Below are 25,996 nucleotides of genomic sequence, written 5' to 3' on the forward strand. Positions count from 1 at the left end.
TCTCACTGGACTATGAGTGCTTGAGAACACTAATTATATCTTATTTATTTTTGGATTCTCAGCACCTAAAAATAATAACTAGACTATAACTAGACACTCAGAGAACGAATGAATGAATGAATGCACTAAGAGCAACTCCCATATAATTTTTCACATCTGGGTTTTTATAACCTTAAAAAAAAATGATAGAAGTAAGAAAGACAAGAAGAAAGAGACATTTTCCCTTTAAATGGATATTCTAGAAAGGCCTATAAATTAATCACATTCACCAAGAAACTAAGACACCACAACTGAAACTTAGCTTCTTTATCCACAATAATGTCAACAATATAATAATGTCTTCACCAAAAATAAGTAAAACCAAAATCTGCAGGCTGATTTTCTAATACAAATGTTACAATTTGGTCTTACTCTCTTGAACCAAAGAAACTACTGAGAATTCAATTATAATTGTCTGTTTAAAACTAGTAATCAATGTGTCTCTTTAAAGATTTTGATAGAACACGGTACTGATTATCGAATATATACCATGGTTTAAAAAACAACAACAAAAGCTGCTTAAAAAAAAAAAACTGCAAAATCTGATCAACCTAAATGTACTGTAGTGAGAATTATGCTACCATTATTAACAGTTTCCAACTGTTTTCCAAGAGTCTAAAATGGAAATGTGAATTTCTTTCAATAAAGCTATAGTTTAATTTTGTCCAGGGAAATATTTTAATAGGATTACTGACCCTTTTAATACTCTTGGAAAGAAAAATGAATCCCATAAGCATTCTGGTGTATAACTATTATAAAATTAAATAGAACAGCCAATCAGTGGGAATGCTAATGGACTCGAGGAACTTACTGAAGAAATGTACACAAGCGCGCATGTGGGAAACTACTTAAACAGAGAAAAGATTCCATTACTTATCAGCAAAATGACCAATAAGACAAATGAACGGCTTGAAAGAAGGGGAAAACTGAAGAAATAGCTCTCGTGTTTTCCTTAAAACAGAATGAAACACATTCACTTTGATCAATTCTGCTATCACTCAATTCTTAGGCCTGTCTCTAAGTCCTGTTCAGTTTTTCAGAAGGTATTTAAATATTTTAGAGGAAAAAAGGATGCTCACTGATTTAAGACACATTTTTGCACTCACAACTCTTTGTGCTTTAAGAGAAATTTTTTCAGGTCATTAGTTTATAATGTGAATTGGCGCCTAGGGATATTTTCAAAGGAAAAAAAAATGAGTATGCTTCGAGATGCAGTTTATGTGATTTGCATCATCATTTATTTCAGCTCAATTTGGGGCCCAAAACCTAACTCAAAATGAAATCACCACATGTGCAATAGTTTCTGTCTCAGCACACAATGGTCACACAGAAATCTGAAAACAGAATAGACCCTTTATCCGCAAAACAAAACATCATAACCTCCTTAAAATATTCAAGTCCTTGCAAGTTCTTATTCTTCCCTTAGTACAAAAATAAAGATAGCTTTACAAATAATTTCCAAAATATTTGGATCAAAATACCATGGGCATACCAAAATGTATTAATTCTGCAAGTTTTATCCTTGTTTCTATACCCCACTCCAACTATTCATACTGCTATGTTTGGTTGGGTCCAGTGAATATGGAACTAAATCACTAGGCTCAAAGAAAGCAAGTGTCTTCCTAAACTCAAGTTCACAGAGCAAGGTGATTTGGCTGTTATCAAGATTAATTTGATCCAACTATTATGTCAAAATAGATCATTTCCAGTCCAAAAGTTTTAACTAGAGATTTCCTAAATTCTCCATTTCCCTTAAGTATAAACAAAAAACCACAGTCCACAGTTGTTAAGTATAAACAAAACAGACATTGACGGTCCAACTATTTTGTACAACAAAAGAAACAGGTTAGAATCACTTTTCCTTCTCTTTGTAACTACCTTTCTTTTTTTTTTTTAATGAAACTACCTTTCACTTTTCCTTCTCTTGTAACTACCTTTCTTTTACATTTGTTAAGGAGACACAAGTCCTGACGTCAAGTATCTTGAGAGTGTCACAATCTTGGAAATTACAAAACGCTCTGTTCCCAATCTTGTGTACACTTTAGAATCACCAGAGGAACTTTCACAAATTACTGATTCTTAGGGCCCCACTAAGACTTAGAGTGGGCCCTGGTATCATTGTACTCTAAAAGTTCTTCTGGTAAGTCCAACGTGCAGCTAAGTGAAGAACCAATAGTCTCACAAATGTGGATCAATGACCCAGACAGGACCAAGGCTGAGGTCAAGCCAAGGGCAACCTGAAGCCGAATTTAGAACACAGATTACAAACTCAAGCGTGACAGGAACCACTTAAGTCAATGACGCAGGCAATGTGTACACACACTTTTAGACTGTGTGAGTGCCAGAGAGTGTGACAAATAAGGGAGCTGCCAGGGAGAAGGCTCCTGAGCTCTAGCTGATATTGCCATCAGGGAAACAACAGGTAACAGGTCTTCTCCGTTAATCAGAAAAAACACATATCGAGATTTTTGCATAAAATGTCCTAACTTTTCAATGTTTGGCTCAATTAAAACAACAACAACAATGTTGTAGGAGGCAAACAAAACATATAATGAAACATGCAACACGGGTTTGGCCTTTAGGCTTCAGTGTATCACTTCCGATGTAAAGGGTTGTTTCCATTCTGCAGAAACGTAGCATTATCACCATCATCACAACAATAACACCTAGCTCTCATTAAATACTTAACATGTTAGTCATTATGCTAAGAACTCTACACGATTATCTCAATTAACCTTCACCAACTTTTTAGGTTCTATTATTATTCCTCCTTTACTCAACAACTACCCCCACAAAGTCACACAGCCAGAAAGTGGTGAGGCCAGGTTCCAAACGGGTGCAGTGCAACTTCATAACCTATACCATGCTATAGTTCTTAAAAGTTTTAAATACACTCTTTAAAACCTCCACTGTTTGTACTTGCATTTCTTCAAAAATAAAATGAGAGATTATACTGATTTCTCAGGCCCTTCTTAGTTCTCAAATTCAACGGCTCTGATTCTATAACACAACTCTCAGTTGTATAAAAACATTGGTCTTTACATGTATCAGTCACCACGAATGCCCTGATAAGAATTATCTGATCAAAGGAATGGAATTAATGAATGCTCATTAAACAGTCTTTCCAAAAAAGCAGCAAAGACATAAAATTATAATAAAATTATTTCTCTCTACTGCTATAGAAAGTTGACTTCCCCATTTTACCTTTTGAAAGATGAGAAAAAGTGCTCAGAAATTCTTCATATGTTTGTTCATGACAATTAACAAACCTATCCAAGACTTCTTCAATCATTCGATCCTCATCCATAATCTCCAGTTCTGGCATTCCTAGTCACAAGGCCACCTTATCTGTGAAACAAAGAAAACCATGAGCTGGAGAGAGTCAGCCTCTCTGAAGATACACTAGATGGGTAAATGGAAGAATTCCAAGGCTCCAAGAGGACAGATCAAGATAGTTACTAGAGTAATAATCTGTAGTTCAAGACACCAGACTTTACTCATATCTTGGCTTCTGAGTTGTTATTTTTGCTTCAGTTTCCTCATTTCCATCTTCTTCATTCACGTGTCTTTTCATCTTTGTATCCTAAATGTCTACGAGCTCAGGGAGTAGCATAGAGCCGGCAGTCAATCAATATCAAGCAAAAATTAGACAGTACCTGACTTACGATGGTTCAACTTAGGATATTTTGACCTTATTGATGGTGTGAAAACAACACACATTCAGTAGAACTTGAATGTGGAGCTTTTCCCAGGCTAGCAATATGCAGTGTGGTACTCTCTCGTGATGCTAGGCAGTGACAGGGAGCCATAGCTGTCAATCAGCCACTCGACCACAAGGGTAAACAACTAATACTCTACAGTGTAGCATTAAATGCATTTTCAACTTACAGTGTGTTCAACTTGCAATGTGTTTATCTGGAGGTAACCCCATCATAAGTTGAGGAGCACCTGTGCTCATTTGAGCAGTTATTATAGTCAAATATTGCTAGGAGCTGGTAAAATACTTCAACTGTGCCTTACCTGACGTGGCTTCATGTCCTTTCATACTCCTTATCAATCTACCTGGAAAAGATTTCACATTGCCTGCATTCCTTTAAAATAGGCCACCCAGATGAAGACAATTCTCCTGATATGGTCTGCATACAGTAAGATTTGACTAATGCTCACATTCTAAATGTGACACACCTCCTGTGTAGCTGAAGATCACATTCACATTCCTGGGGACCCCCTCACATTTAACGTACAGCTAACTACATGCCTGTCAGCTAAGACACAATGCCTCAATCCTTACACAGTTTGAACTTTGTTTTTACTTGTATTTCATCTTGTTAAATTCCATTCATTCTGTATGAAATGTCATTCTTACAGAGCTTTGAGAAAATTGCCTATCTGCAGAAAGCAGGAGCGTAATTACTGCCTAAGTAGTCAGTATAATTCATGGGGGATAACAAAAAAGAGGGGTTCTCCAAACTGTAGAACAGGGAGAGAAAGCACCAAGCTTCTTATATTTTTCTAAAATAAGAGTAAAAATCTGTCACCTGTTATTAACTTTATTTATTTGATATTTATTAAAAAAAAAAAATACACCAGAAAAAAACAAAAATGTTTTCATAAGCTGACGTCCAAACTCATTTGGAGGCAAGAACTGAATTAACGTAAAGTATTTATGACTTTTATTTATTCCACTCAGTGTCACTATTCATATACTTATTGCAGAAATACTAATTGGCTTGCTTTTGAAGTGCTTTCCCAGATCCCACTAGAGATTTTGTGTAATATGTGGCCATTGCCGTGATTACCTTTCTAAGCTCCAAAACAATTCTGAATTCTAAAATACATCTGACCCCAAGGGTGTGAAGCCAAATGTACCTCTTAGGGTTGCTATAAGGATTAAAGAAGGCTACATGGCATGTCGAGAAACGTTAGCCATGATGAACAAGGTGATGATACTGGATGGGTCTTAGTATTCTGTCCTTTGCCTACACAAGGCCTTGGTTTGACTGTCACCTCTCTGACTTTGAAGGCACTGATGTTAGCTAGGATACATCAGATAACTCCACAGGCGTTACAATCCCTGGTAAACATGGTGTTGTAAAATCCCAGGCAAAAATAAAATGTGCAGCTCTGTATTAACTCAAAATGAAAGAACCTGTTTCAAGCTATTTGTAACTAATAATTAAGTATAAGAAAAAGGATCAGTTCTGGTTTAGGCAAATTTACCTGTAACACTGCCAAATTCCAACAATCCAAAGTTTAATAAATTATGCTTGCGGTTGCTGGATGAAAAATAATAAATTCAAAGGTGGCTATTAGTTCACTGTCATGTCCTTGATTCCAAGAAGTCCTTAATTCCAAGAATGTCAATCTGCTTTTCCTGAACTGGACCCCGACGAAAGTCTAAGACTGGATTACATCCATCTTGTTCTCACACCATCTCAGGCACTCTACTTCAAGCAAGTACCACACAGAAGCCACACTTGTGTTTTATATTGCTGTACATGTCTCTTTACGGATGCTTTCGGAGTGATAACAGAAAGTGCTTTACACTGTCTTTCCAATTCTCAAATTGGTAAGTATATTTTGAGTATTTAGCCTTAACACGTGTCAGTTTTACTAAAAGCAAATAATCAACAGGCTGTGCACAGCACACATTCCCAATCCTTCAAGGTCTTTAATTGTATTCCTGTGGTTATCACAATACAGAAGAGGTTATGTTTCTTTTGACTTTTTTAAGACTTTGGGAAAATCCAGTGTCACAAATTGTCATTATTCGAAGCATTTAACAAATACCCACCTTCAAATTTAGAACTCTCCTTACCTATCAGAATACAAATAACCTAATGTTAATAGTCCCCAGGGACTGACAGAGCAGACAATCATTTACCAGACAGTCAAGTGGTTTATGCAAATCCTCGTGGTTTTCTAAAAGGAAGAAATGCTTTTGCAGTTACTATTCACGTGCATTTGTGTTTTTATCATAAAGCATTTTCTAAAAAAAGAAAAGGGAGAAAGAGAGCTAGAGAGACACTTACCTGGATGACAAGATTCTTTGTTTGGGTTTGGGTTTTGTTTTCAGACTTAGAGCGTCACATGAAAGACCCAGAACAAACTGTGGTGATAAGTAAATATGTGTAAATACCTACCTACGGGTAACACTTTCACAATCACAGCCCCCACTAGGAAACAGAGAGGATGTACTGCTTTGCTTGGACTACTAAACAGGCTTGGTTGGGAACAGAGTTCTCTTCTTTTCGAGTCACTGAGAGATAATATGTCATCTTCCCAGACTCCTGTTTTCTTCTATCAAATACTAACCACTACCCAAGCCAGTTACCATTGTGTGCTCTCCGAAAGGACATTATGATGAAATGTGGTGTTTGGAATTATCACCATTAATTTAAGCACATCTTTGATGTTTATCTTCAGATCCCTGCTTGATGCAACCAACCTAAACAAAATGCAACTTTCAGAGATGAAAGTGGTGAGCCTTAGGATACAAGTTGCCATGAGCTCGTCTCCTCGTAAAGTGCAATCCCTGCTTTTTAACAGCAGAGCATATCTGGGGGGGAAAAACAAGATTTTTTTGTGAGGTTCACCACTGACACTTAAAAACAAGATATAACACGTTTTTAAAGAGTTTTACAGGGGACATCAAAGCCTACTTTCTCAAATTTTCATAGTTCTGCTCAACAAAAATCTCTTGCTGTGCGAAAAGGTAAGATGGGATATTATTAAAATAATTTGCCTTGCCTAAGGAAATGAAACCATCAACCTTGGTACTTCACAGGATGGGTCTCCTTTTATATTTTGGAAAATGGACAAACCTCAAAAAGACCAAGTTGCATTGTAACTGCACCAATTTATTTATATGATAAAAGAAACCTGGTATGAACTGATTTCTTCTTCCTTGACTGAACTACACCTATTTTGCATCTCTAATTTTTTTTTTTTTTGTCTTTTAGATCATATTAAGAAGACAGAAAGAAATGACTACAGATTCTCAGAGTCAAGAGCTAGTCCAATCATAGAGAATACATGAATGATTCTGGGAAAGAAATTTTAGGTGGGGTTTTTGTTCACTAATGACTCTCTGATGAGGAGTATTGTGTGGTTCTCATACCATAAATAGTCATGATATGCTCATGACTATGCATTTTTAGGTATACATGAAGTTAGCAGCAAATAAAGCAAAAAGCAGCACTCTCACCCTAGATAAGTATAGTCATGCCCCCAACTACATTCTGTACCCCAGTAACTGTTGTTTCAGACACCTACCAATAAAAATAAGAAAACAAAGGAAAAGATAAAAGGAATAAAGAGAAGACATAAACACAAATCTTACGAACTAGAAAGCGATCTAAATTCCTCGACTGTTTTTTTATCAGGATGAGATTTTTAAAAATACAATTCTAACATCAAATAATACACTGCACTTCACGTCATAAGCTTATCCCAACAAATCCAATCTAACACTTAAAAGGCATGGAATTCTTCATTATCACCAAAAAAGTTGTTAGTATAAGCCATCTCCGCTTCTACATAAATTCTGCACCTCTGCAGTGAATATTAAAGGAAGCTTTTAGAGGGAGGCACGAAAGGCTTGGGATTACTGTTGACTACAAAGCCTTGGGAAAGAGAAGTTGCATATATACCACATCTTTAGCCAATCATTTATCGAAGGACACTTTGGTTGTTTCCATGTCGTGGCCACGGTTAATAACGCTGCAGTGAACATCGGAGTACATATATCTTTAGGGATCAATGTTTTCAGATTTTTGGGGGGAGATACCCAGGAGAGTGATTGCTGGGTCATATGGTAATTCTATTTTTTGAGGAACCTCCATACTGTTTTCCATATGGTGATAGAAGGAGAAGTGACTCTGGGTGGTGAGCATACCACGTGATATATAGATAATGTATTATAGGAATGCACACTTGAAACCTATGTAATGTTACTGACCATTGTCACCCCAATAAATTTAATTAAAAAAAGAAAAATCTTTCTAATGCAAAACAACTAAAAATGTTTTTTAAACTCTGGGAAAAAAAAGAAAGAAAAGTTGTATTATCATCGATGAAGAGGTCTCAGTAGTATGCATACCATAGCTATCCTTTTTTTCTTGACAAAATTGCATCTTAAGGAAGCAAAACAGAAGCCACCCATCCTAAAACTGCATCTAATAAAAACTGTGGGCTCACTACTTGCTTACCATGAACACAGATATCATAAAGTTTGCTTTAATAAAGACAGATCTAGTTCCTCACCTAAAGAGGATTATAATCTATGTGGTCAATATAGGACTCCATTTTTGTAACATGACTCTAATGACCTGTTTCACGATTATTTTTAAATTAGAGCAATATGGAATGGAATGAAATCATTTTAAAATGAAGTTTGTAAGAGGAATAAGAACAACAAAAACATGTCAAGGCAAAATAGTGGATTTTATAAAGAAAGCAGGAAAAATATATAGATGACCTTTAAAACACAGGGCTAAGATGAGGATAAGAATTCTTAGGCTTGCCACCAAAAGCATGATCCTCAAGAGAAAAAATGGATACATTAAGCCTCAGAAAAATAAAAACTTTGCTCTGTGAAAGAGCCTGTTAAGAAGATGAAAAGAAAAATTGCAGGCTGGGAGAAAATATTTGTAAGTCACATATTCCACAAACGACTAGGATACAGAATACATAAAGAACTCTCAAAATTCAACATTAAAGAAAAATCCAATTTAAAAAGGAGGAAAGACATTTCACCAAAGAGAATATATGAAAAGCAAATAACCTCATGAACAGATTCAATATCGTTAGCCATTAGAGAAACACAAATTAAAACCACAATGAGATACCACTACAGACGTATTACTAGAAATGGAGAAAATGAAAAATTGTGGGACCACCAAATGGTGGCAAGGATGCAGAAAAAGTGGGGTAACTCATACATGGCTGGTGGCAGTGCAAACTGGTTCAGCCACTCTGAAAAACAGTTTGGCAGTTCCTTACAAAACTGAAAATGGACTTACCATCCAAACTACCAGATGCACTCTTGGCATTTATCCCAGAGAAATACAGACTTATTCATCTATGCAAAAACTTGTATATGATTGCTCATAGCAGCTATATTTGTAATGATAGGAAACGACCCAAATGTCCTTTAATGGGTGAATGGCAAACAAACTGGGGTACATCCATACCATGGAATATTACTCAGCGATAAAGAGGAACAAACCATGGATTCATGCAATAATTTGGATGAGCCTCCAAGAAATTATGTGGAGTGAAAAAAGCCAACCTCAAAAGGCTGTACACATATTGCATGATTCCATTTATGAAACATTCATGAAATGACATAATTAAAGAGATGGAGAACAGATTAGTGGTTGCTGGGGTTGAAAATGAGGGAAGGAAATGGATGTGGATATAAATGGGGTAATGTGAATCTTGTGATGGTGGTTCCTGAGTATCTTAATTGTGGTGGTGGTTACACAAGTCTACATGTGTGATACAGTTGAACTACTCACAAATACAAATGAGTGTATAGATAACGGGTGAAACCTGAACATGCTTTGTGGATTCTACCAATATCGATTTCTGAAATTGTAATACTACAGTTATACAATGTAACATTGCAGTGTTAATAATGCAAAAGGCTGGACCACAGGTGCTTGGAATCTGTACATGTCTTTGCAACTTCATGTGAATCTGTCCTGTCAATCTATAATTATTTTAAAATTAAAAGTTTAAAAAGGGGAAGAGGAGCAGAAGAAGGGTAAGCCAATTAAGGCAAAAGAAGTTTAGGAGAAGAAAATGATCACCGAAAGTTTTACCGAGAATGTTGGAACTCAGGCACACTGATTGCTTTCCCCCTGCAGAAAGCTCTGGGGGATGGGAATAATACTAATCTATAAAATTACATGTTTAAGCAGAAACTTTCCTCTTGAAAAATTTGCTTCCCTTTCCTGCTTATTCATGCAAGCTACTGTAATGAGGTTTCTTGAGGCTATCATTCATTACGCCTTGCTGTTCATCAGCAGATTGTATAAAATCAATTTTATTTCTCCAAAATATACTCTTCCTCCAAGCTGTTTAAGTCTATCCAGAAATATCTGCATTGACTCACTGAGGCAGGTCAACTGAGTATTAGACTGTTTTCAATTACACAGTCATTAATTCCATTAAACAAAGAATAACACAAACAGTTAAGCATTCAAACTTCCTCTCCCTGCTCACTCCCGGTGGACATAGAATCTGCAGGATATACCCATCAGACAAATGTCAGAAAATGCACTGTTTTTGAAATCAAGAAGACTCCCCTTTCACTACCATTTTTACTTCTTTCATTTGCTTTTGTGAAAAATTTAGAGTTGTGGGTAATCACAAGTAAATACCCTACCTTCACATCCTGACAAAACTCCTACATCAGTTGACCTCTACACTAGTATAATGATCAAGGAAAATGTATAATACACGTGCCAACCACGTTCAGAACTGATCTCCTGGCTTCAGGAACGTGATTAACTATGTCAGTGAGTTACACACGAAAACATGAGTGTTTCAGTGAGCATTTTTTCAAGGCGCCTGATAAAGATGGGAATCTGTAAGGCAGTAGTTTCTGAGTCTACTGGATAGCTCTATAATCACGCAATAATATTTCAACCATAAAAGATGTATTAGCTCATGACAATCCCACATGCGTATGGAATGCAATGTCCCATTAACGCTGATTTGATCTGTACGACAACTGTAACACAAAGGCACCCACTCTGGATTGAAGTTTCCCAGCTTCCTGAGCCTGCCAGCCACCTGCACAGTGCACAGTACTGTAATAGTACCAGAAAACCTGCTTGAAAGCAAAACCTGCACAGCTACTAAGAAGCAGGTGTAGGCCAACCAAACGAAATCAACTCTGTTTGCAGGAATTCATTTCTAAGCATTTCAAAACGCCAGCTCTTGCAAATAAAATCGACCTTTTCATTTGACATTCTCTTAAAAGAAATAAGATTTTAAAGAATGTGTTTCCCAACTATACTTAATTCTAAATTCTTGTGAATGTGAAATTATAAGTGGGCTTGAAGAGGTAATAGAGTGGTTCCCTAGCTTCTAATCACTCTCAGCGTTTTATTTTCAATTGTGCCTCAATGTACACAACACATACACATACAGACACACACAATTTCTTTTTACCAACATGGTTTCTATACTCAAAGGTAGAAATTTAAAAACACAAATTCCCTCCTCTAAAATTTTTAAGTGAATTTTTTTGTTATAGTACAACATTGTAACGAAATCTTTCTCCCTTTAACTTTTTTTTTTCTCCCTTTAACTTTAAAGCAAAGTGTCTACCTTAAACCAGAGAACATGGAACATAGGAAAATATCAGTCATTCTGGTCAGGTGGCCATATTTAATTAATTGCTTTAAATAAAAAATGACAAGTCACTTGTCATGTTCTTCTCTTGACAATCCATCATACTAACTGTAGATTGCTTCCCTCTATATAGTTCCTTTTCCTTCCTCTTTTCTCCTCTTTGCCACTTTCAGTTGTGGCTCCTATTGTGGGATTTACTCAACAAGCCAAACATCTCCCTTTCCTATACTATTTATATGATTCTATTAAAACTCAGCCACTTATTAAAACTTTTTGAATTGTCCATGACTATCAAAATGCTATGAAAAGTTTCCACTGACCTTATTTCAAACATTGATTAACTCACTGAGCAACAATGTAATTTCAGTTGTTTCTCCATTTATAAAATGGGGCTGGCAATGCTTGAGAGGTGCACTGGACTTCGACAAACACTGTCATGAGTTCACAGAGAATGCTTCTCCCGTCTCGCCTCAACCCACCGTGTACACACACACCTGCAGCTGTGTTACCCTTATCAAGTTATTTAACTTTTCTGGCCTTACCTATTATTAATAGTTCGAATGTAAAAATAAAGGGACTGGATTTGAAGCTGGCGTTCCATCTCTGACAGTCTATTTTTCTCCAGTTATGCTTCCTTTTTATTCAATTACTATATCAGAATCTCATTACTTGGATCTCCCCTGTGGAATAAAAATTATTTTATTCTGAAATTGCACTGACTTTGTATCCTTTAATCGTCCACTGTTTCTTAGATTTAAGGTGGGAGAAATCAATATATTTCAGTCCAAGAGGGAATCTGATTCTGCCTCAAGGTTTAAGAATAGGCTGAATAACCTATAATTTCTTGGTGAAACCTGTGGTTTCTTGGTGAACTTTTAAGTACTTTTAAGGGTGAATGTGGGAAGAATACGAGGTGTGTACATCCACAAGCAAAACTTGCTTCGTATGTCCCTTAAGGGCAAGACCTATCTCTGTGAATTTTTTTCTATTTCTCCACATGACTATCCACAGTGGATTCTCAGTAAATACTGTTTACTATTTCACTATTGTATGTACATAGAAACTACTATTTAGTTTCTATGCTGAGCACTTTGGTAGACTGGGACCTAGATTGAGACCACTGCAAGTCTAATGCTCTCCTAATGTTGTGGCAAGGGCTCAGGGTTTTAAAACTCATTTCTAAATGTATTGCTAATTTCTCGTTTCAGGAGATGACTAACACATTCAGCAACACACTGCCTGTTTTCTGGTGTTAGAAAAATGCAAAGGCTAAAACACTTGCCTAAACCTACCCATGGTTTCTATGTTGTGGTTCTCATCTTGTATTTACTGTGTTGGAGATATCCAATATGTTGTTAACTTTATGAGAGCTATAATTGATGCTGGAATTTCAAGTATCATGTTCATTATATAGCACCTTAAATAGGTGAGGGAAATAATCCAGGACTCTTTTGCAGACAAAGAAAGAATCATCATGGATGTCATTAGAAAAGAAGACGATGCTTTTTTTAAAGGATGGACCAACATTTCAAATGATGAAAATATGCTAAACAACTGAGTTACTCATCAGTTTAAGAAAAAAAAAAAACAACCTGAAAATAGAACCTAAAATTTTGCAAAAAGATGAAATAGTCACTTACACCAATATATTTATATCATTATCATCGTCCTCATCATCAGAGATTTACTGAGTACACTCTTTATACCAGACACTTTATATCCATTAATCTTCACAATCAAGCAGGTATCATCCCAGGAAACTGAACCTCAAAAAGGTCATTCAGCTAGTAAGAGGCAGAACTGAGACTCAAATCCAGATCTGTCTCCCTCTCCTCACTGCGTTCTATCATCTAAGCCACATGGAAACGGATTAAATGACCAACAAGAGTGGATGGTCAGATAAGCTATGTTACATTTCCTTAGTGAAATTGCAGGCAACTGTTAAATATTATAAAGGTAAAAATACGATCTATACTTCATAGTGTATATGAAATGTTATTTTAAATGCATTCTCATTATAACTAGGTAAAAATGTGTATGTATTCGGATAAACATTAGAACAGAGCACAAAGAAATGAAGAATTGTATCGTTAGGTGATAGACTTCATGGGTGGTATATATTTTTCTTGGTGTAACTGTTTTTAATGAACTGTTTTAAATTACGTCAGCTACAGTAATCAAAACAGTGTGGTACTGGTGAAAGAATAGGCACACGGATCAGTCGAACAGAACACAGAGGCCAGAAATAGACCCACATAAACATAATTTAGTTAACTGTCCTTTGACAAAGGAGCAGAGGCAATACAAAGTAGCATAAATAGTCTTTTCAACAAATGATTCTGGAACAAATGGATATCCACAAGCAAAAAGAAAAAATTAATCCAACCACAGACCTTATATTCTTCACAAAACCTAACTCAAAATGGACCACAGACCTAAACATAAAACCATACACACAAAACTATAAAGTTCCTAAGAGATAACGTAGAAGAAAACCTCGATGATCTTGGGTATGGTGACAACATTTTAGATGCAATACCAAAGGCATGATCCATGAAATTAATAATTGATAAAATGGACTTCATTAAAATTAAAAACTTCTGCTCTACAAAAGAAACAGAATAGAGATAATATCTGCAAGAGACCCATCTGATAAAGGCCTGTTATCCAAAATATACAAAGAACTCTTAAAATTCAACAATAAGAAAACCATCCAATTTTTAAAATAGGCTAAAGACTTTGACACCTCAAGAAAATATACAGATGACAAATAAGCCCATGAAAAGATGCTCCGTATCATATGTCATCAGGGAAATGTAAATTAAAATGCGATGACACGGTACATCTATTAGGACAGCCAAAATCCAGAACACTGACAACGCCAAATGCGGGTGAGGACATATAACAGGAACTCTCATTCATTTCTGGTGGGAATGCAAAATTGCACAGCCACTTTGGAAGACACTTTGGTGTTTTCTTACAACACTAAACGTACTTACCATGTGATCCATCAGTCACACTCCTTGGTATTAACCAAAGGAGCTGAAAACATGTCTACACAAATACGTACATGTGGATATTTATAGCAGCTTTATTCATAAATGTCAAAACCTGAAAGCAACTGAGATGTCTTGCAGTAGAAGAATGGATAAACTGTGGTACGGCCAGACAACGGAATATTATTCAGTGCTAAAACGAAGTGAGCTACCAAGCCAGGAAAACACACGGAGGAAGCTTACATGCATATGACTAAGTGAAAGAAGTCCAACTAAAAAGGCTACGCACTGTATGATTCCAACTACAGGCACACTTCGTTTTATTGCATTTCACAGGTGTTGCATTTTTTACAAATTGAAGGCAAGACTCTCCACCAGCAAAATGATTATGACTCGCTTTACTGCCATACTTTTTGTATTATGGTGGTCTGGAACTGAAACTGCAATACCTTCAAGGGAGGCCTGCATGTGACATTCTGGAAAAGGTAAAACTATGAAAACAGTAAAAAGATAGGTGGTTGCCGGGAGTTAGGGGGGAGGGAGGGACGAATAGGCAGAGTATTTTTAGGGCAGTGAATCTATTCTGCATGAAACTGTAATGGTAGATACGTGTCATTTGACACTTGTCCAAAGCCACAGACTACACAATACCAAGAGTGAAGCTTGATGTAAACTATGGACTTTGCATAATAACATGTCAATGTGGATTCATCAGTGGTAACGAATGTACCTCAGGTGGGGGGGTGTTGATAATGGGGGAGGCTGTGCATGAGTGGCACAGGAGGTATATGAGAAATCTCTAACTTCCACTCAATTTTGTTGTCAATCTAAAACTTCTCTAAAAAAATAAAGTCTATTAAAAAATTAAGTCAACTCTTGCTCCCTTTGGTTTGTTCTTCGATTGTTAAATTTTGGGATGGGGGTCAGAGAAGCTACCAACATAGTTTTTATTATTGAGACCACTGTGGAATATCTTCCTTGGCTAACCACTCCAAAGATCATCTCATTTAATCTTCTGCAACAATCCTTTGAGGTCAATATTTCTGTTATCCCTATTTCAGAGATGGGGAAACTGAGGCCTAGAGAGTAAGTTGACTCCACCTGGCAGACCTGCCAGCAAAGAGAAAACCAGGCCAGCTTGGTGGGCCAAAGCCCACCATCTTAATCATTCCACCGTCCAATATTACACAGCAGCTCCCTGCTATAAAGTTGCTGGTAGGCCTCCAATAATTAGAACTCCTTCTGAGCCTAGCATTAAAGAAAACGAGACCATGGAAGAGTAATCCAAAGTCAAAAATGATTGACATTGGTATTAGCAGTCTCTGCTTTAAGAACAATAATTTCCCATTTGATTCATAATAGGATTTATTTAAACCATAGTAATTATATTCATTTTTGCCTGTGTTTTTCTAAAAAGAAGTTTAATAAAAATATAAATCAGGTTTCAACCAGGTTTTTCTTTTGTCTTTGCAGATGAATAGTGGACTGTGTTTGCACTGTTTGCCAGTAAGGAAATAGTTAATTCTTGAGGGTACCCCCTAGAGGATATCTCCCTCAACCATCTAAAGAAAAAAAAAAAAGGTCACAGTCAGTTACTCCCCTTAGATCAGTGAGTGTTCACGGGAACATCTGTAGACACACAAACACACTCTCTTTAGCGTCAGCCTTCTGCTTGCCACGGTCAGAGTGGGCAGTCAGTGAATCTTCCCCAAGTGCTGACATTTAATACCTCGTTTAGCGGCAAAGATTCAAAGAGGGGTGAGCAGCCCCTTTGGCCTGCAGGTAGGTCCAATACCTTCATTTCTACCGACGTTAAAAGATGGGCACTTATGTTTGTCAACTTTAAGGGAAAGACAATGTCCCCTTCAGCAGCATGTCAGTTAGCAGGTGGAATGGGTGTCCCGATGGGGAAGGGATGATGTAGAATTTGGAAACTATGGGACTTTCTGGTCTCAAGCTTCTGCAAGGATTTAATTCCTGTGACATCAGAGCCCATGTATTAATTTTAGCCCATAAATTCTGGCATAAGTGCCAGAAAGAAGACCTAATTCTGGTTTTACTGCCAGCAAAAAAATAAAATAAAAAAATTAAAGAATGTATGCCTCAAATCTGATTAGCCATGCAAGATATGGTTAATTCATAGATATGGTTAACGCACTAAGTGGCTGCAGTTTCATGAGGTTACCTGCTATTTTGGAGCAATCAGGAAAACATGGGCAACGCTGATCAGTAAGTTTTCATGCTTCAGAGTACAGTACTTTTCTTTGGAGGGAAAGAGAGTCAGTTCAGACACAGGAAACTACAAATCCAGACCTCACACTATTAGTTCTCTTTTGATTCTCAACTATGCCCTCGCTTCACAGTACATAAATGAAAATCTCCCTGCTGAGAAAAGTTAGCATGGGGTTGGGAAAATTGTATAAATTTATTGGGCCTATATTTCTGTCTTTTAAAAAGAATCTTCAATGTGTTGACTTTGAAACTTCCTTCAGTTGAAGAACAGTGTCTTCTTTTTCAAAACCTGCCTGTTTTTATCTAGCCTATTTAAAGAAAGATTATTTTAGGTCTAGTATAACCTTTTAAAAACTCTTACAATAAAGGATGTGACTAATATAGTCATATTAAAACCATGAAAAATATCCAATAATCCACTACAGTGAAAATATATTCAAGTTAATAAAGCAAAACTTCAAAAACTAAATAAATAGTGCAAGATAATGTAAAAAACACTCAGTGTTCCTGTTTATTCTTTAAATACATAAGTCATCTGGTCATGGTTTAAAATGGGTAACTTAAAAATTAAATACACAAATATCTGAACTGTGTTACAAGAGGAGATGATCAACAGTTTTAGCACTGTTTTCAGGGCCCTGAAATTATGATGTGTGCCAATAGCAGGGAATCAAAGAGAGAACAGGTCAGAAATCTTTAGGGACCCAAGCTAAGCTATGAAAAATGGGTAGTACTCCTTTTGTCTTGCCCAAGAAAATGTTTCTGTCTAATCTACAATAATCATGTTTTCGTTTATGAGAAGCCACACTCCCGAGGACAACCTTAAAATGAAGCCAACAGGCTACCATGAAAATATATTTTTTTAAAGTTTACAGTTTAAAAGCAAGTGTTCTTGGTATATGTTCACCCTTTGGGATCTGGAATCCATTACCCCTGGATGGCTTGTTTGATACCCCACTAACAACCTTCATAGGGTTTAAAACAAGCAGGCGTTGGCTTCGGCGCTCGTTCCACCCAAAAGTGGGCAACTCTCTGACAATCACCACATAGCATGATGCGTATAATCACTTCTGGTTTTCATTTACTGAATTGAGGGTCAACAGTATTTCCTCTTAGTTCCTTTAGTTGCACAGACGCCTTCTCTTCTGTCTACTTGGATAGGCCATGAATAAAGAAAACACTTGTCCAGTGTTTCATAATCAGGGCAAGTTGCTGAACCTACAAACCACTATCGTCTGAGGAAGAGAGAGGCTTGCTTTCCTAACTTTAGTAATAGTCTTTCTCATTCACCACTTCTCACTTGGTTTAATAACCCACACGATTGCTATTAAAATATCCTGCCTTCAGGAAGCTCCCAAGTAAACTAAAACTAACAGTAAGAAGAGAATACTTAGCAATTAATTGCATCTAATCCATAGAAGTGCTTCAAGGCAAAAAGCCCCACCAACATCTCATTAGACTGACCTTAGATCCTAAAAGATCCAAGGAACCTTTGCAGGGGAAATAAAAATATCATATCAACTAACATTTATTGAATACTTATTATGTGCTATGTGATTTACATGTTATTCCATTTATTCTTCAAAAAAAAACCCAATGAATAGGCACTAATATTATCCCCACTTTACAGATAAGAACAAAGAGAAAATAACTTGCCCATGATAGTTACACAGCAACTAAGTTTTAGAGCCCAAATTTGGACTCAGACAATCCAGCTTCAGAGTCTACATATTTAATGAGGGGTTTGAGAAAGGGCAACAAAAAGAATGAAATATTTCCTATTATTTAAGTTGGACTCACCATCAGCACCTACATTGTATATGCTTATGCAATTTTCATGAGCCTAGAAAAGTATCCACGTATACCCACTGACCAGATTCCCAGATCCTAAAGCCCTTCTAATCATCTCCGACATTATAAATATCATCTGCCATGACCAGCAGGTAATTGTGTACTAACAATCTTATTTTCGGTAAGTTCAAGCATAATGCTAACTATGACTTACCATGTGCAAAGCCTTGTTCTAAGTCCTTTACATATATGAATTTACTAAGCATCAATTACATCAACCTAGGAGGTAGGTAAAATTGTTTTCTCATTTTACAGGTGAGGAAACTGAGGCAGAGGGAGGTTAAATTACTTGCCCAAGGTCACGTAGTTAGTAAGTGACAGAGCCAAGATTTGAATCCAGCCAGTGGGCCTTCAGAGTCCATACACTTAGCCACTGTCTTACACAGTTTTTTTAAACATTTTAACAACTTACTCTTAAAAGTCGAGGATTCTGTGCTACTTTGTTTCCTTTAACCTTTGGTTCCTAGGACTTCACCCTGCAAACAAGGAGTGTATTTTTATCATTAAGGCTCCCGACATCTCCCTAAGGTAGGTGATAATAAGAATAAAAACGTATCAAGCTTACTTCATCTGGTAAATACCTTTTCTAAAAATATTATAAAATGTTAACTCCTGAATGATTCTGGCAACTCTTTGCTTAGCGTGTGCTTATTACAGTTGCGAAAAGAATGACTTCAAATTTCTTGGGCAGGAAAGAGAGTCTGAAATAACAGCTACTAACTCCATTTTAAAGGGAGCGGGAGTGGAAAGGGGGGGGGGTGGGGAGGAAGAAAGAGAGGTGTTTAGGAATCCTCTCCACTTCCCTAAAAGACCCTAAAAACCGAGCAAGAGCAACCGAGAAAACAACAGGCCTTCGACGTGGCACTCGCTGACGTCTACCTACTGTGTTTTTATCACTAACTAACGAAAGGGGTGGCACACATCTTTCCGAGATAATTTCTCCCCTGCACTGATCTTTCGGTTCTGCAAAGCGGTCACGGCTTTTGTAAGTAACGTGGGTGGCCCGGTCTCCCCAACGCCAACCCCTAAGGATGCTCGGAGGTGCAGCTCTGCGTGGGGAGTCACAGCGTCCGCAGTGCTCAGCCACGCACCTCGGCCGCGCGTCCTTCAGGCTGCGGGTTCCAGGAAACCCGACCCGGGCCAGAAGCAGCGATGCTTCCTACGAAGTCACCTGGTTCAGAGGCCCCGGGATAAGCACCGGCAACCCCCGGGCAGAGGGCTGCCTGAAGCCCCTCCCGGTGCTGCAGCCTTCCGGTAACCCGGATGTGGGGTCTGCGTCAAGGACTCTCACCTCCCATTCCCTAGTTTTCCTCCTGGGCTCCCATCTAGTCACTTGGCACTTGTGGCGTCTTTTTTCAGAGAGACATCCTAGAAGTCTCCTCTCCCGGGGCAACACAAACTCTCGTCGCCGCACGGCCCATAGCGAACGGATTCCTGGGAAATGTAGTTCATTCTGACGTCAAGGGGTGAGTCCTTTAAGGGAAAACAGGACTACAATTCCCAGAAATCTAAGGGAGGCTAGTCCCGGTCTAAAACGTGTCCCAGCGGCTGGGATTTTGTTAGGCGGGAAGATTCTGTGACTCTTTGCTTACCTAGCTGCCTGGGTTTTGCTAATTCAGTCCCACTACAAGCTTATGGGAGAACTTTATTTTTAACATGCTTTCCACATGTGAGGGGATATAAACACAATGATTTATATGAAGTGATATAGTAAGTCAATTTTGTTTTTCATAATTCTTTCAGACAAAAGATCTACCCATCATCAGAAAATATGTCGCTACAGATGGTAACAGTCAGTAATAACATAACTTTAATTCAACCAGGCTTCTCCCTGATGAATTTTGATGGGCAAGTTTTCTTCTTTGGCCAAAAAGGCTGGCCCAAGAGGTCCTGCCCCACTGGCGTTTTCCATTTTGATGTGAAGCATAACCATCTCAAACTGAAGCCTGCAGTTTTCTCTAAGGATTCCTGCTATCTTCCTCCTCTACGCTACCCCGCCACTTGCACATTCAAAGGCAGCCTAGACTCTGAAAAGTATCAATACATTATCCATGGAGGGAAAACACCAAACAATGAGCTTTCAGATAAGATTTACGTCATGTCTGTTATGTGCAAGAACAACAAAAAGGTTACTTTTCGCTGCACTGAGAAAGACTTGGTAGGAGATGTGCCGGAAGCCAGATATGGTCATTCCATTGATGTGGTATATAGTCGAGGGAAGACTATGGGAGTTCTCTTCGGTGGACGAGCATACATACCATCTGCCCAAAGAACCACAGAAAAATGGAATAGTGTAGCTGACTGCCTGCCCCATATTTTCTTGGTGGATTTTGAATTTGGGTGCTCTACATCATACATTCTTCCAGAACTTCAAGATGGACTATCTTTTCATGTTTCCATTGCCAGAAATGATACCATTTATATTCTAGGAGGACATTCCCTTGCCAATAACATCCGCCCTGCCAACCTATACAGAATAAAGGTTGATCTCCCCCTGGGTAGCCCAGCTGTAAATTGCACAGTTTTGCCAGGAGGAATATCTGTCTCCAGTGCAATCCTGACTCAAACAAACAAGGATGAATTTGTTATTGTGGGTGGCTATCAGCTTGAAAATCAAAAAAGAATGGTCTGCAACATTGTCTCTTTTGAGGACAACAAGATTGAAATTCGTGAAATGGAGACCCCAGATTGGACCCCAGATATTAAGCACAGCAAGATATGGTTTGGAAGCAACATGGGAAATGGAACTGTATTCCTTGGCATACCAGGAGACAATAAACAGGCTGTTTCAGAATCATTCTATTTCTATATGCTGAAATGTGCTGAAGATGATGTGAGTGAAGATCAGAAAGCATTCACAAATAGTCAGACATCAACAGAAGACCCAGGAGACTCCACTCCCTTTGAAGACTCAGAAGAGTTTTGTTTCAGTGCAGAAGCAACTAGTTTTGATGGTGATGATGAATTTGATACCTATAATGAAGATGATGAGGAAGATGAGTCTGAGACTGGCTATTGGATTACATGCTGCCCTACTTGTGATGTGGATATCAACACCTGGGTACCATTTTATTCCACCGAGCTCAACAAACCTGCCATGATCTATTGCTCTCATGGAGATGGGCACTGGGTCCATGCCCAGTGCATGGATCTGGCAGAACGCACGCTCATCCATCTCTCAGAAGGAAGCAACAAGTATTACTGCAATGAGCATGTGGAGATAGCAAGAGCATTGCAAACCCCAAAAAGAGTCCTGCCCTTAAAAAAGCCTCCACTGAAATCCCTCCACAAAAAAGGTTCTGGGAAAATTCTCACTCCTGCCAAGAAATCCTTTCTTAGAAGGTTGTTTGATTAGTTTCACAAAAGCCTTTCAGATTCAAGTGCATCAAATTTGAAAAACTATTTTAAAGAATCATAACAATGATAAAATGATTGCCTATTTTCATTTATTGAAAACACCTGTGTTTTCTTTTAGTTATATGAATTCAGTGCCAGTTAAAAGTGTTTATAATACAATGCTAAGTACTTGAAAATGCTTCGCTCAAATATTTTACTCAAATATCTTAAATGAGAATTTCTGATCTGATTTTTTTTGTTCAAAGAGTCTTAAATACAGAAGCAGTAATAATAATAAGATAGATGATAGATATGAATAGATAGATAGATAGATAGATAGATAGATAGATAGATAGACTCAATTGACATGAAGAAATAGAAAAGAAATCTGCAGTTTGTTACATTTTATCAAGTTATCTGCATGCACTTTCTTCAAAGGCACTCCCATTGTATGGTATACAAATGATGAACCAAAGCCAGTCACTTGAACCAATTCTTGGAGAGATTTATTGAAAACTGAAGTCCACTGACACTTAGCCCTCTGATAAAGGAAGATGAGTGAAGAGTACACTAAAAAAGACCACAAAATAAATCTCATGGTGCAGACTCATGTTGTTTATTTCCCCAATAATAAAATTTTAAATAATTTCCAATTATTTAAAATTAGTTAAAAGGTAAAATATTTCAAATGGGGAAAAATAAATTTGTGTATGTGTCTAATTAGTATGTGAAGTTTGCTGCCAGTGAAAATCATAAAATGGGTGAGCTTTCTAAGGTTCAATTAAATACTTTCTAGAATGAAGGTTAAAAGGATTGTTAATTTTGAAGCTTCAGGACATCAATTTATAAATAGATGATCTTAGAAACAAATACTTTCCCTTGTGGTGTATCTTTCTGGAAAAGCATTGTAAGAGCCTAAGCCATCACCTGTTATTCATCAGTCTTCAACGAGAGTCCACAATGTGTAAGGTGCTATTGCAAAGTTTAGGGAAACATGAACCATACAAGAGAAAATACCCTGGGACACAAAGTCTTCTGCTAACCGTTCCATGTCTTAGATACTAAAATTAACTTGAATAAATTAAATCATCTTCATTTTCTTTCACTAATGTTGCTTGATGAATATTCCTTTTAAATAATTTACTGTAGCATTGTTTTGATTTGTTGTTTCTATCACCTACATAAAATTAATAAAATACTAAAATGCCTTCTGTTTATATTGATTTCATCCAATTATTAACATTCGTAGCTACCCAATTAAGGGCAAAATTATACTATTTAATTTTCTTAGGATCACTCTACTTTGATTTATTTTTTATGTGTTAGCAGAAACTGGCATAAGTTAGAGCTGAAATAGAGTTCAAAAGAGTTATTACTCCCTCTGAAGGTATTAAGTTGGTGCAAAAGTAATTTTGGTTTTTGCAATTACTTTTAACCTTTCAAACCGCAGTTACTTTTGCACCAACCTGATAGATACTTTCCCTTATCTTGATTTGTCTATAGTGACTGAGTGGTTAAAGAATTATTGCCATATTTGTTTTGTAGTCAATGGTATCAAGATGTGATGATCTAAGTGATTTAATTCTGAACTCGCTGGGTTCTATAGTTAGACTCAGATATGTAGTTAAACCTAGCATAGCTACTTTTGGGGTCTGTGGGGGGAGTTAAGGGAGTTTCAAGAGCAAGTATTTTGTTTTTACTTATCATGTATTTGAGTGAAAATAGATCTTTTTAAGTCATCTCACAAATGAGCTCATCAGATGTGACTTCAAGGTAATAAGCATACGCAAACATTGAAATGAACAACATAAGAAGAGTACGCTCTTATTCCAAGGATATACTGCTTTTGCCTAAAACATTTCTAGGCTCGTGTTTCAATCACCTTCAGAGCTTGTGGTTCATTCTTTTGAAGATATTTAACAATTGTTCCTGTTCCTTCATTAGAGATAGTGTTGATTTCTGAAAACAGACAAACGTCATCCAAAGCCTAATAGGGTGTAACTCAGTAAGTATTATATAACCACTTTAGCTCAAAAGGAAGTCTTGCATACAAGCTAACAAAATGGGTTTTCTGATATAACTCATAAATAGATCCAGAAGATAAGTGTTGAAATTGTTTACACAAGAATAATATCAACAAATAAGTATATGGCTTTCCACGGTGACCATTTTAAGGGACTACCATCATCTATTAGTACAAATGACTCTAATATGTCAGGAGAAGGCAAAGCATAATTTAAAAATAAATAGTTGGCCTCAAAGCTCTGAGGTGAGATGAAGCTTGTCACATTTGAGAATCTGAAAGAAGGTCAGTCTGGACAACACATAGCCAACAAGGGGAGTATGGAGTGGCGTGAGCCTGGAAAGATAAGCAGATGCCAGTCTGGGCCACCCATTTTTCATCGGTCAAATAATAACACATAGAACTTCATTCATATCATTTTGGCTTATCCCCTCCTTCTTACCTCTGTTTCACTATTCCCTTCACTCTGTGTGCTCAACCTCCCAAAATGCTGAACTGTTAACATTTGTAGTAAGCACCCCTAGGTGTTTCAGTACTCAGGGTTTTTGAGAAACCCATTCCTTCTGCAGGGCATACCTTCCCCTCTTGCGCTTTATAGCTCTTGCTAATACCCTGCTCCATCTGACCTATTCCTATCCATTCTTTACATCCCATTTCAAATAGCTGTCCTGCCAGGAAACTGAACCCCATCACCTCCTTGATAACTATAGTGCTTACACATCTCGGCTTATATACTCAGAAGTCCAAGAAACAAATCTCTCTGTATTTTTCCATAACTCAACTCACAATATATGCACCTCTTTTACTGCGTATCAGAAATTTTATTTCAATAAATTTAGGGTTCACCCCCTCCACCCAACTTTTGAGCCAAGTCCCAGGGAGAAATGTAATGCTGAGTTGTCAGGAGTGGGGGTGAAACATCTAGCGCTTAGGGTCATCATCCCTCCTCACTAGCTTCTGTTACCACATCCACACTCCCACCTGGCCTGAGGTTCCCGGCTTTGAAGATGACGCAGAGTTGCACTTCAGTCTCAAACAAAAGACATCTTTAGGTCTAGTTCTCTATCTATCTATCTATCTCTCAGCTGTTTTCAGGTCCCAAGTGGGCTCACATGATAATGAGGAGATCATTCTGCCCCTTCCTCTCCCAGAGTAGCCACAGTTCTCTCTGCAAGACCATCTAAGACTTTTCTATTTCTGTCCACTCTTGGGCACATCCTACTGCTTCTGCACCTTACTCGGACAGAGAACCTCTTCTTGACCATCTCTGGTTAAATATACCTCACCACCATCTTGCCTTCGGATGTCACTGGCTTCCTCAGCTCTATCAGAAAAGCTCTATTAGAAAAAAATTCTCTATCAGAGAATGTGGAAGATCCACATTCTCACATTCTCTTTGCTCGTGACTCTCACAAACTTACTTGGGGTTTCTATTGTTCTCCCTAACTCCATAGCTCAACTCAAGATATAGGATACAAGGATCCCTTTCCTCTGGGATTCACAGTGTCTACTCACTCCAGCTTTTTCTCTTACTCCTCCTGAGAAACCTTTGTCTAGTCATGGAAGCAGTTCCTGGTCATGGTAAGTACCAAATAAATATTTATAGAATGAATGAATGAATGAATGAGGGCATGATGGACTAGTTCTTACTTGTCAGCTATTCTTCAAACCCTAATGCTAATATTTTCAGTTTTTTTGATTCCCCTGTGAAGCATAGACTTTTGAAACCCAGGATAAAAAGAATAACTAGGAGGAAAACAAGTAAAGTATACTATTTTATCTCAAATTACCCAAAACGTTATTACAAAGATTGATAACCCAGTTTATCTACCAGACCTGGTTCCACGTCATTTCAGGCTATTTCCAAAACCTCCCAAAATTAATTTCCCCCAAACCAACAAAAATTTGCAAAAATATTTTGAAAAGAATTTTACAATTATCTGATTTGTAGGTTTGTTGACCAAATGCAGGGACATATCTTTTTTATTTTTGACAATAAAGAAAAAGATTTTTCTTTGACAAATATTTTTTTATTTTAAAATTTGAAAGCTGTTAAGAGAGTAGATATTAAATGCTCTCACCACAAAACAAAACAAAACAAAAAAATACCTAGTATGTGTGGTGATGGATGTGTTAACTACCCTTATTGTGG

At 37.4% G+C, this 25,996-nt stretch overlaps 2 protein-coding genes across 7 annotated transcripts in view; one reads left to right on the forward strand and one right to left on the reverse strand.

The window, feature by feature from the left end:
• IFTAP (intraflagellar transport associated protein) overlaps window positions 1–19,935 on the reverse strand; it is a 53,298-nt gene extending 33,363 nt beyond the window's left edge. The window contains exons 1-4 of one of the 6 annotated variants that reach the window (XM_081063618.1): window positions 19,777–19,907; window positions 18,898–18,961; window positions 16,588–16,664; window positions 3,244–3,387 (exon numbers count right to left, since the gene is read on the reverse strand). In XM_081063618.1, coding sequence (XP_080919744.1) covers window positions 3,244–3,364 — 121 coding nt within the window. In that variant the 5' untranslated portion in view covers window positions 3,365–3,387; window positions 16,588–16,664; window positions 18,898–18,961; window positions 19,777–19,907. Of the gene's footprint in view, window positions 1–3,243; window positions 3,388–16,587; window positions 16,665–18,897; window positions 18,962–19,576 lie in introns of all 6 variants that reach the window. The other 5 variants (XM_081063616.1, XM_081063620.1, XM_081063617.1 and 2 more) reach the window with 5 other exon arrangements.
• Window positions 19,936–20,256: 321 nt separating this feature from the next.
• RAG2 (recombination activating 2) lies at window positions 20,257–21,840 on the forward strand (the record flags this gene model as incomplete). Its single annotated transcript, XM_081063003.1, has 1 exon — window positions 20,257–21,840. One exon carries the CDS (start codon window positions 20,257–20,259, stop codon window positions 21,838–21,840), a length of 1,584 nt encoding a protein of 527 aa, XP_080919129.1.
• Between the last annotated feature and the right edge of the window lie 4,156 nt (window positions 21,841–25,996).

This window comes from Rhinolophus hipposideros, assembly GCF_964194185.1.
Source record: "Rhinolophus hipposideros genome assembly, chromosome: 10".
NCBI lineage: Eukaryota > Metazoa > Chordata > Mammalia > Chiroptera > Rhinolophidae > Rhinolophus > Rhinolophus hipposideros.